We start from the raw sequence: 12,894 nt of genomic DNA, 5'->3' as shown, positions 1-12,894 counted from the left end.
CTTTCATAAAAAGAAACCAAGACATTGAATAGAAGATTGACACATGTATCAACTTGGACTTTATGTATTATGATTTATGAGTAATAAATTTGAATTACTCTAGTGCAATTATAATCATTTCAGCACAAGAGAACACCAATTCAAGAGAGGACATTCATTTAATGAAAACATTAAATGTCCTAACAGACACTTATTTTGATGCAAGATTTCAATGAAAAAATAAAATTGTTTCTAAACAACAAATACTTATTGAAGATGTCTTATAAATATGATAAGCTTTGAAGAGTTCAAGTTATGAACCAACATGCTAAGAATTCAAATTTGTGTTCCGTGTTCTTCAAGCTCTTATTTTGTAAATTCAAAAGTTGCAAAGATCTCAAAATACTTTGTATATCCTAATAGAAAAAACTAAGTGCTTCATTTGAGACATTAAGAACTAGTTAGTGAGTAAACCAACAATAATAAATCTTCTAATTTGTATAGAGCTAATAGTGACTTGGTTGAACAAAAAATACTAGGTGTAATTTAATCTCAGGGATAAGCTTAGTTTGTAAAAGCCAGAAGTGACAATAAACAATACTTGTAACTTAGGTAAAAGTTAGTGGAACTTGATATTTTGTCAAGAACTAGACATAGTCTTAGTGGTAGAGACAAACCAATACAAAAGTCTTTGTGTCTTATATCTTTATATCTATTGATTTAGTTGACCAAGGATTTGAATTTGATTTTGTTTTGAAAAGGTGTTTTTACAAAATTTGTTGATATCGTCTAACCGTACCTCTTTGCAAAAATTAGGTTATCTACTTTCAAAACTATATCGGTCGACAGCTTCAATTTTCAAAAAGGTTTAGGAAAATTTCTAAAATCATAATCCAACCCTCTTTCTTGTGATTTTTTTCTTTTACACTAACACTTTATATGCTAGTTCTCATGTTGGATAATAAGGACTAAAGAAGGATTAGGACAACAAACCACTCATCTTACATTTTACATTGACTCCTTTTTTTTTGTTTTTTTTATCAACCAATAAAAGATTTCATTAAAATAAAACTAGTGGAAGATGTACCCATCTAGCAATAATAAGAGTCAAACAAGCCAACACTATACTTTCTAGCATTGAAGCATCTAAGCAGAAATTAATTATGCACTTTACATATTCAAAACCCAGATGAAACATAAGAAAAACTCCTTACTTGCTTACTTATATTGAGTTCATTCCTAGAAGAATGGTTGTCCCTCACACAGATAACTTACACATACACATAATGGTTGTTTTGCATAAATATACCTCACACAAATAACTTACCCATACACAAAATGGTTTTCCGCATAAATACAAATGAACCTCATTGTTGTAATGGTCACGATAAAAAAAAGATAGTTGAACACCCATGTGAAAACTTTAATAACACAATCTATTCACACAAATATTCATTTTGTAATATACACACAATGAAGAAATAAGGGGTATGCCATGTTTTGCAAAGATTGACACTAGAGAGCCATTTTTTTCTATTATGGGTTTCAACAAGTTTGTTTATTTATTATGCAACCAACCTATTAAAGAGACACGATTTTAGGACGAACATACAAAGGGGTACTAGACTATTTAACGTGCCCAAATTGAAACAGAGCTTTGACAAAACAATGATAATGTTGTTTCTCTTCAATACCATCATACACACTCAAGTTCATAACTTGTTGTTCGCAATTGCGTCTCCTTGGCCATTATCTCTTTTTTGAAGCTTGTCATCGATTTCCACCAAATCATAGAAGCAAGTGAAGGCTAGTAGAAAACAAGGAAATTATCATATTAGAGTTGTAGAAATCTCCATGAAGCATCATTGCGACGATTCCCTCCCCCATTTCTTTCTCTCTCTCACATGGCCATGGGGATTGCTACTCGACATGGATAGAGTTACCCTCTAGCTCTTATAGAAAGACCATTGCTCCCAATTCTTTGATGGATCAAAAGTTTGCAAATTGATCCAAAACATGGATTAAATTACAAAACCTCTTTTTCTATTTATAAGACCTAAATTTGAAATGATGTTTGCTTCTTTTTTATATATAAGATTTCATCTATAATATTTCTTACATTAATTATTTTTAGACTAAAAATACCCCATTAAATAAAGAAAAAAATGTATTGACAAATCATTAGAAGAAAATGAAGTATTAATGACAACGATAATTTTGAAAAAAATTATAAATTTAAGACAAATTTATTATTATAAACTAAATTAACAATTTTTTTTATAAATTAAATAATTGAGAACAAGTAAGAAGTAAACAATCTTGACACTTGAATATATCCAACGATATAAAGATGTGCTTGACTTGCGTACGCAATTCAAACCAACTTCACCTTAGAATCCGTCTCTTCTGGTATTGGGCCGGGTAGGACTACTAGGATAGTACTCTCCTCCTTCGTCTCCATCGCAGCACCTCAATACCAATTCCAAACCCCAGGGAAATTAAAAAATAACCCTCACTTTCTCAATTCTCATCCATGGCTTCCCAAATGCACTAAAATAAAAAACACACCAATCCCATCTCATTCCCCACAAATCCATGCACTCCGCAATGGACTTCGCAAGGCTCAACACTCCCAAACCTCCGCCCATCTTCACGCGCCCCCTCACCTGGGTCACCTCCACCGCCCTCCGCCTCCACCGCCGCCAACTATCTCCACCTCCCCCGCCGCCGCTACCTCCCCCCTCTCCGCCGCCACCTCCTCCTCACCCCTCACTCTCCTCTATACCTTCTATTCTCACCAGTAAAACTCTTGACTCTTCCAAATGTAAATCCATTCTCCCCCACTTAACCCCCCACCACTTCGATCGCTTGTTCCTCTCTCTCCACCGCACCGTCAACCCCAAAACCACGCACGAGTTCTTCCGTTTCGCCACTCGCCACTGCAACTTCCGCTTCACCGTCCGCTCCTACTGCCTCCTCCTCCGTTCCCTCCTCGCCGACAGTTTCGTGCCGCGGGCCAGGTTCCTCCTCGCCCGCCTAATCGACGGCCACGTTCCGACGTGGTCGTCGAAGACGACGACGTCGTTCCACGACCGCCTCCGCGAAATAGCCTCCTCAATGCTGGAGCTAAATCAGGGTTCCGACGAACAACGACTCGGCGAATTGGATTTGCTGCTCCACATTCTCTGCTCTCAGTTCAAGTGCTTAGGTTCTCGTTGCGCTTTTGACATCTTCGTTATGTTCTCCAAGAGAGGTGTTTTCCCGTGTTTGAAGACCTGCAATTTGTTGTTGAGTTCTCTGGTGAAGGCCAATGAGCTCCACAAGAGCTACGAGGTGTTTGATCTCGCCTGCCAAGGCGTGGCGCCCGACGTTTTCACGTTCACCACCGCGATTAACGCGTTCTGCAAGGGAGGGAGGGTTGGGGATGCTGTGGATTTGTTCTGCAAGATGGAGGGGCTCGGGGTTTTTCCGAATGTGGTCACTTACAACAATGTGATTGATGGCTTGTTCAAGAGTGGGAGGTTTGAGGAGGCGTTGAGGTTTAAGGATAGGATGGTTAGGAGCAAGGTGAATCCGAGTGTTGTGACTTATGGTGTGCTGATCAGTGGTTTGATGAAGTTGGAGATGTTTGAGGAGGCGAACGAGGTGTTGGTGGAGATGTATAGCATGGGGTTTGCTCCCAATGAAGTAGTTTTTAACGCGCTGATCGATGGATACTGCAGGAAGGGGGATATGGGTGAGGCGTTGAGGGTTAGGGATGAGATGGCAATGAAGGGAATGAAGCCTAATTTTGTTACTTTTAATACTCTTTTGCAGGGTTTTTGCAGGAGCAATCAAATGGAGCAGGCTGAGCAGGTATTGGTGTATATATTGTCGAGTGGGTTGTCTGTGAACATGGATGTGTGTTCCTATGTGATTCATCGGTTAATGGAGAGGTCTGGGTTTGTTTCAGCTTTAAAAATTGTTACCAAGTTGTTGTCGGGGAACATCAGGGTTAGTGATAGCTTGTTAACCCCATTGGTTGTTGGACTTTGTAAATGTGAAGGACATTCAGAGGCAATTGAGCTTTGGTTTAAGCTGGCTGCAGTTAAAGGGCTTGCAGCCAATACGGTGACCTCAAATGCACTTCTCCATGGACTTTGTGAACGAGGGAACATGGAGGAGGTTTTCGAAGTACTCAAGCAAATGCTTGAGAAAGGTTTATTGCTGGATAGGATCTCTTACAACACACTTATTTTTGGCTGTTGTAAATGGGGTAAAATTGAGGAAGCTTTCAAACTCAAGGAAGAGATGGTTCAGCAAGAATTCCAACCAGATACGTATACCTACAATTTTCTCATGAAAGGATTGGCTGATATGGGTAAAATAGATGATGTTCATAGGCTTTTGCATGAAGCCAAAGAATATGGCTTTGTTCCAAATGTCTATACATATGCACTTTTATTAGAAGGATATTGTAAGGCTGATCGCATTGAAGATGCCGTGAAATTCTTTAAGAATTTAGATTATGAGAAAGTAGAGCTAAGTTCTGTTGTATATAACATACTTATTGCAGCCTACTGTAGAATTGGGAATGTGACGGAAGCCTTCAAACTGCGTGATGCTATGAAAAGTAGGGGCATTCTACCTACCTGTGCTACATATTCTTCTCTAATACATGGAATGTGCTGTATTGGCCGTGTTGATGAAGCAAAGGAAATTTTTGAAGAAATGAGAAATGAAGGCTTGCTTCCAAATGTATTTTGTTATACTGCTCTAATTGGTGGTCACTGTAAGTTAGGTCAGATGGACATAGTGGGGAGTATCTTACTGGAAATGTCTTCAAACGGCATACGACCTAATAAAATTACCTACACTATTATGATTGATGGGTATTGTAAATTGGGAAATATGAAAGAAGCTAGGGAGCTTTTAAATGAGATGATAAGAAATGGAATAGCTCCAGATACCGTCACTTATAATGCATTGCAAAAAGGATATTGCAAGGAAAGGGAGCTAACAGTTACTTTACAAAGTGATCATAAATCTAACATAGGACTACCCTTAGAAGAAGAAATTACTTATAACACATTGATTCACAAGTTGCATCCACATACAGCAATTAGCAATAGAGAATGATGAGGAAACTTCTCAAACTTTGGATGCTTACTTGATACCAGGGTTTATATGGTTGAGCCTGCTATTGTTTAGCTTGATTCCAAAAACCTTGTTATCTGGAAGATGAAGCTTTCATCACAGCTTGATCTCCAGATGTGTGGATGAATAGCATCAACTAAAGCAGCATACTGTTGACTTGGCTTCCTAGTTAAAAATGAGCATTGGTTTTCAGAGGTTAGTCATTACAATATTTTTTTTAGTTTTTTTTCTTTACATTGTATTTGTTGATTTTTTATATTTGGTTTGTTTGATTTTTGAAAAAAAATTTATTGATAATGGCATTATAGGAAAGATGGTTGTTTTATGCATTTGCTCCATTGGCAAATATTTTTATTTGGTGTTTTTGGTGCAGAATGAATAGGATTTGTGTTACTGTAGGGCTGATTATGTTATTTTTTATTGTTTTAGGGTAATTTTGGGGTTAGTATCCTATTTTTATCACATTATTTATTTTAGGAAATTAGTGTTTATTTAGGATTGGACTGGGGTTTTGACAACCCTTGGATTATAAATACTTAATTAGATGCCCAATTTTCTTCATGTTTTCAATGTTGATTAGTTAGAGCAATTAACGTGTGCTTTTCTGTTAAACACTTAAACCCAAGCATTCTTGGTTCCATGTCATCCTCTCTTAATGTTAAAGGTTTTAATTATGTTTGCCATCATGTTCTCTGGATGTTTGATCCGTATAGGAAGCACGAACACCAATACTCCTCGGACATGCGGTGGACACCGTGTTAGACACGTTTTTGCTGTGTCCAATTTTTTTTGGGGCTTGGACATGCCACAGCCACTTCTCCAAACAGGTGGACACACAGTGGACACTTCTCTGAACACACAACAGACACTTCTCTGATAACTTTATTAATCAATTTTTTAAAAATTAGCCTATTTTGATAACCTCTTTCATGTAACATTCTGCCTTCTTTTCTATTCACGTTTGCGGTTTGCCTCTTTTGCACGACATCCATTCACATTCTCGAGTATGCCAGTGTCACTGGTTATTTTCCATTCGTCATTGCCTTGTCAGAGTCCAGTTGTCTTGCTTGGCTGACTTTGCGTTCATGGTCCCTCTGTTTGTCACTTCGTCTTGTTTTTCTTTTCTAGTTCACTGACTTTCTTCTCCTTTCGTGCATTTTCGGTTCACCTTTTGTTCGTGTTGATATAAATCTTAATTATCAATTTACATTTTTGTCATGTTGATTGTGTGTGGTGTCCTATGCTTTAGATTTTAGCTGTGTCCCGGTGTCCGTGTCCCGTGTCCCATGTCCGAGTCCAAGTACGCACTTCCGTATTCCATTTTGCATCCTTTTCTTAATATTAAAGATCTGTTGGTGCATTGATAATTATTTCAGAATCTATCTATTTTGCCAGTACTGTTTTGATTATTTTACATGATTCTGCTTAGTTCTCTGTGAGGCCTGATGGAAGGATTTTGACTTTGGACTCCTGTTGTATTGTGGGTTTATTTTCACATTTTTCTTCCAATTTCAAATTCTAGTTCAGAAAATTTTGGACCCTAGATCTTACATTGTATGTTGACTTCTTTCTTTGGAACAATGTTTGGGAATTTTTGCGTGCAATGGGTGTGTCCTACTTTGGAGTAGAATCTCTTGATTATTAGATATAAAGGCACTAAGGCAGAATGGCCATACATTTAAAGGTGTAGACATCTGCTACTGAATTTGCTATAGGATACGTTGTGTTTATGAGTTGTTTTCCAAGGGGTCAATTTCATGAGCTTTACTGCATTCTTGATCTTTTCTGGTTCAAATTTCTATAGACTATAGGTATCATGCTTTTCAGTTTTGGAGGATATCTTATCCTCCTTCAGGTGTGCTTTCTGGCCTTATTCTGTAATAAAATTTGTTTAACTATCCAAAATAAAATGTTAACATACTGTATATTGATATTACATAATATTTATTCAATTTTACATAATAAGACTTATTTGATATTTGTTGGTGATCTAGTAAAAGCAGGAATGTAGTTGCTGCTTAACCATTGACAAGGTTATTGTTGAGGTTTATCTGGTGATCCACTCAAGCCAGTTACCAACTTATGCAGGTCTGATTGGAACAAGAGGAGTGATATTGTCAAAGCATCAAATTGATATCTTATCCATCTTTTCTGTTTGTTGTTTGTTGTTTGTTGTTTGGTGAAGGTCTCAATCGGATTATTTTCCTAATCTATGCCCAATCTGACTTACATGCATTTGGTGTTCTTTTGTGTGTATATGTTGCATTTCCTAACTTTGAACTTCTGTCATGTGATCTCAGGGCATTGGTTGGATGGCAGACCTTGGGGGTATTGGAGCAGCATTAAAGATTTTTTGAAAAAAGACTACTAGAGGATCTTCGATAGCAAACATGGTACATTTATTAGAGACTCAGCAGAGCAAGGAAGAGGATCACTTTTCAGATATAATGTTATGGCTAAAGCAAAATAAAGCAAAACGTTCAATCTGTGAAACGGTAACTATGCTCTTATTCATTTTAAATTTTAACTGTAATTGATATGCTTTGTTGTTTTTGCCAACCCCATAAATTACAGAAAAGAATAATAATAAGAAATTCAACAAACCGGGGTGCATCTCCACCGGAGGTTTTTATCTCACTATTTAGGGCAGGAGGGGGAACATGATTTAGAAAAGGTTACAGAAATAATGCATAGACTGTTTGAAGTACATACAAGACAAGTGGACGCACCTAGCTTGAATGTGGGCTTTTTCTTTTTTTCCCTTGGAATTTTTTGTTCTATTTCTGCAATTTTGGTGTATTTGATCTTTTTGTATTTATAAATTCATATCAATTTCTTCAGGTATGTGCTGTTGGTAAGATAACTTGGTCGATTTTGAAGCTTCAAGATGCCCCCCCTGCATTTAAGGAACATGTGATTTTGATGATTGGTAGCTAACAAATTTACAGTTGGAAGTGATAATACAGGCCCTGGATAGAGCTATGAAATGTTAAATTTCTAAATTTATCATACGTCTTCGCAAATGACCTTTTGGTTCCCCCATCTGAGGCCTTTCTGAACAAGGCTGGAACAATTCTGGAAGAAGACAGACCAAAAGAACTAACAAAAATATGAAAGGAGGCTGGAATAATTTCTTAGTAGTCATTCTTCTAAATAAAACCCTGGGCGTAATTATACATTACATGTTTGATTTGCAGTTGCAAATGCTACGATGCGTGTTCCAATGTAAATCCAACAGATAAAAGCAAAATGAACGCAAAAATAAGGATCATGATCTGCTGGCAAAATTAATTTTGCCTCAAACGTAATTTTTTAACTGCAACCCAAACATGCTCATAGTTATTGGTTGCGACTCTTCCTTTTTATTTCTTGACTAGGTCAGTAACTTACCCAACCTATTGAGGCTCTTTCATTAATGGAAATCTAATTCAATTAATTAACACTTATTCTTAAATACTCTGCCAATTTGGACTAAACTGTTGGCCAATTTTTCATGGAGCAACCCAAATCTATCTTTTTTTAACTTGAATTATTATCATTGTTTTACCCTGGATATATATATTGCTAACATACTCAATTTCTTAGTTGGAGTATATTAGCACTCTACACTAAAATTTTAGGACAGATATAGCCACAATCTGTTACGTGATGGTAAATTTATATATTAGGGATAGTATAATAATTAAATCATTCGGCCCATTGTGTTTTAACCAGATAAATGGGCCATTATAGGCAATGACTAGGTGATGCTATTTACAGGTCTTTTTTTTACTTTCTGCACTGCCTGTCTATTCTTTGTATTTTTTTTTATATATAAATATCCTTTTACAAACTAATTTTTGCAACGAAGTTATGTTCTAATATATTATGAAAGTAATATCTGTAACATGAAAATTAATGTAATGGGATTGTTTTCTGTAATATTCTATTTTTTATATATTACAAAAACTAATTTCTATAATACTTTTACATTAAGGAAATTAGTTTTTGTAATATAAATTTTTATATTACAATAACTAGTTTTACAGTGTAAAAAAATTACATTATAGAAATTCTGTGATGTACTAGAACATTTTTTTGATGGAAACAAAGTTAACTCATCATTGATAATGAAAGAAGCAATAAAAAAGGGATTAGTATGATAAAATAAAAAAATAAAAAGGACTAGCATGGCGTGTAGCATCCTTAGCACACTAGCAAGAGTATGCTAGGAATGCTGCATTAGCTTATCTTGGCACAAACTCAACTAAAAAGTTTGGAAGATGGAAGATGTAGAAGAGAAGATCTACAAGATTGAATTACAGAACCCAGCTCAGAATTGTCAATGCAAGAGTTCCTGCATTTTTTCATTTCTTCCATGCCAAATGCTCCACATAGTCATTAAGAATAAGGGAAGTTTGGAAGAGTCTATCCTTCTCAATAAAGACAGAATAAAAGAAGAGAAAGACTTGGCTAGCTGCAGCAAAGGATCGATTTGATTCCAGAGATTAACATCCTCCCAGGATTTGATACTATGAGGGCAATTAAAGAAAATATACCATGAGTTTTCTAAGGCCTCATCACAAAGAGGGCAGGAAGCAGAGCAAGTTATACCTCTGGATTGGAGTTGAACACGACTATTGTAAAAACTAGTTTTTGTAAGATATGTGGAAAAGTGGGTGTGTGAAAACTAGAGAGAAGAGAGCATTTTGAGAATATTAAAAAACAAATTAATGGGAGTTCAAAGAGTAAGAGGTGAGGGTGAGATCATTTTGTTTAATCTGGTCCCATTCGGCTCATTATACTTTGCACAAAAAAATGAAACTTTATGGGCTATAAACTTTATAGGCGAGCCAGTTATATCTTGATTTCTATTTGCTGTGTATCTTGTTGAATTAATTTACCTAATCCTCCTTCAAGTAACAGTATAAAATATAGAAACTCTTTCATTTATTTAATACTAATGAAAAGTTACTCTTTCTAATAATTTCTATACATTTTTTTAAAATCTTATGTAATCTTGCTTGAGTCAGTAATGATCACTATGTACGATAAAATTCTCTCTTTAAATATTTAACGCAACTGTATACTCATAACTCAAACTCGAGACCACTAGTGAAGCTGTCACAACTTAGTCGATCCGCATGTTTGATAGTTAATTTTTCAATCTTATAATTAACATTTACTTATGTTTTAAAAAGTCTCATATTCAAGCTTTGTAGATGAAAAAAAACATAATTGGAAGGAGAGACTGTTGTAACAATAGTTTATGGCAAACTGAAAAAATTACTGGCTGAGTCGCGGACAATGTCGCTTTCTTTAAGAAGTTTCGTGACACTACCAAAAATTGTGCAAGCAGATTATCAACCGCGAAGTCCCCAGGATAAAATAGCCCAGATCACTGTATAAGATTCTCACTGCACTAAGGAAACCTTTTCTAGAATTACACCCTCTTGTATGACTTGAAAAGTCACTCTAAAGCCACCCGAAAATATGACTTGAAAAGTCACTCTAACAGTCAACCGAAAAATATGACTTGAAAAGTTACTCTAATAGCCAACCGAAAATATGACTTAAAAAATCACTCTTATAGTCAACCGAAAAATATGACTTAAAAAGTCACTCTTATAGCCAACCGAAAATATGACTTAAAAAGTCACTATTATAGCCAATCGAAATTTTAGAGCGACAGAAAGAGGGATAAGTTTGCCGGAAATGCATCGGCTTAAATATGGGAGGGAGAAAGAAAAGTTAAGAAAATGCTTCTCAGCTGGGACAAGAAAAAATGAAGAAATGAGCTTTCTATGTATAGATAGTGAAACACTATTCAAGTTTTTATCCTGAGCAATGTGGGACTTGGAAGTCTCTTTCCTTTCTTTTTTCCAAACTTTCATCATTTGTTCTAACAGAGACCCACTAAAGTTCTCGGTCAGGTTTTTCAATAAAAAATAATTATCAATAAAATTGATTGATACTTGACACTATTGTCTTGTCACGATGACCCAATTTTTTTCTTCTAAAAAGTATATTATACTCCAAGAGTAACTTTGGTTAAAATTCTTTTATTCAATAATTAATTATATTTTTAAATTTTATTAATCTCACCATCAAATTATAATAACTATCTTAATAGTTATACAAACGGTATTAGTAAATCTCTCTTAAACTCCAAATTTTAACTATAAGATTACATAACTACAAATATTTGATTTATCTAAAGTTGGGTGTGGATGATTGTTAATAATTATAAAAATATTCAAAAGTTAGATTAACAAAATTTTCTATACTAAGAAGCATTTGTTTGATGCATAGTTTTTTTAGTTTCATGAATACATGAGTGGAAAAAATTATCTCATATTTATTATAAAGTAATCAAATAATTAGTATCAGACATATTTTATTTGTGAAAAAAATCATAATATCATGTTCAACCAATATTTAATTTCACCAGATGAGATAGTGAAAATTTATTTTTCACGTTTCACTGATATTTAATCTCAACAGAGAAAATATGTTTTTTAATTATATCTGGACATACAAAATATAATTTTAATAGTTAAGCAAACATATTTTTTTTAATAAAGTACACGAGAATAACTTTCTCATGTTACATTTCCAAAAAAAAAAAAAATTGGGAGTAAAAAATTTATATGTGAAACAAACTGTGTCCTAAAAGTTAACAAAACCAATAATTTTAGTAAGAGTAATTCTTGCACTAACTTGATCTTCCCCTCTCTATATGTACATGTAACAATGATACATATCAAATTTATTTAATGAAGTACTAAATTTAGAGTGACAATTAATATTGCGAAAGAGATACTAAATTGTTTGCACTTATTGTTGCTAAATATTTTTTATTAATTTCATAAAAGATTTTTTCATTCACTATTTTTTTTTTTTACAATGGTGGTAATGAAAAATCTAAAGTAAGTCTTTAAGTATTTACCAATTATTCCAACCTTTCACCACTGGACCAATTGTCACTAATTGTGTATTTGTTTTAATTTATTTTAAATAAATGATATTTTTTTGTTAACTTTCTAAAATTATTTAAGAACTGTTATTTGTTTTTTTTAAAATAATCATGTATTTGTATCATAGGATTTAGGTGGCACGCTCAGATATTTTTAAAGAGAAATCGAATGAATGGATTGATTGAAGACGTGTTTTATCGCAAAGTAACTAAAAAAGTAGTGGCTGATTTGCATGCCGACTATCCTTGTCACTTCAAAATGGTAATCATAATTCATGCATTCATAAATCGACCAATAATGATGTATATTTTTTACTATTTAATGAAATAACTGAATAAAAATTTAAATATATTGGCTGAAAAAATTAAAAATATTTTACATTATTAGCAAAAATATTTAATGTTTATGAATAATAAAAATTATTAAATTTGTTTAAAAGTGTTAAAATTATGGCTACCATATTTCTTTATTATATACATGATATTTATTTTCCATTTAATTGCCATACTTCTATATTATTTTCAACTTAACTTTCACCGTTGATATGTTATAGTAGCAGTATTTTTTAAAATCATAAATTATTGAAGAATAAAAACAAATAAAAAATAATTTCTTATTCATAATGAAAGTTAATATTACATGCAAGAATAAAAGTATGATATTTTTAAATGTGATATTCGTCATTAATTTAATTATTGTACGGTGACTATAAACTAATTTCAATATTATAATAAAAAAATATGCACCCATACTCGCAAATAAAAGTTTAATTCATTTATATAAAATCAAACTATTCTGTACAAAAAACAATTTATTAAATGAG

General features: G+C 33.9%; 1 protein-coding gene across 2 annotated transcripts; it reads left to right on the top strand.

The window, feature by feature from the left end:
* Positions 1–2,368: 2,368 nt before the first annotated feature.
* LOC114391001 (pentatricopeptide repeat-containing protein At4g19440, chloroplastic) lies at positions 2,369–8,402 on the top strand. Of its 2 annotated transcripts, XM_028351981.1 has the most exons (3): positions 2,369–5,310; positions 7,416–7,610; positions 7,957–8,402. In XM_028351981.1, the coding sequence occupies exon 1, from the start codon at positions 2,575–2,577 to the stop codon at positions 5,095–5,097; it is 2,523 nt and encodes an 840-aa protein (XP_028207782.1). In that variant the 5' UTR covers positions 2,369–2,574; the 3' UTR covers positions 5,098–5,310; positions 7,416–7,610; positions 7,957–8,402. The 2 variants fall into 2 exon arrangements, with proteins under 2 accessions (XP_028207782.1, XP_028207783.1); XM_028351982.1 differs by lacking the exons at positions 7,416–7,610; positions 7,957–8,402 and adding an exon at positions 7,110–7,398.
* Positions 8,403–12,894: the final 4,492 nt, after the last annotated feature.

Source organism: Glycine soja, chromosome 16 (genome assembly GCF_004193775.1).
Source record: "Glycine soja cultivar W05 chromosome 16, ASM419377v2, whole genome shotgun sequence".
Classification (NCBI taxonomy): domain Eukaryota; kingdom Viridiplantae; phylum Streptophyta; class Magnoliopsida; order Fabales; family Fabaceae; genus Glycine; species Glycine soja.
The sequence above is the reverse complement of the archived record's forward strand: the minus strand, read 5'-3'. Positions and strand labels throughout refer to the sequence as shown.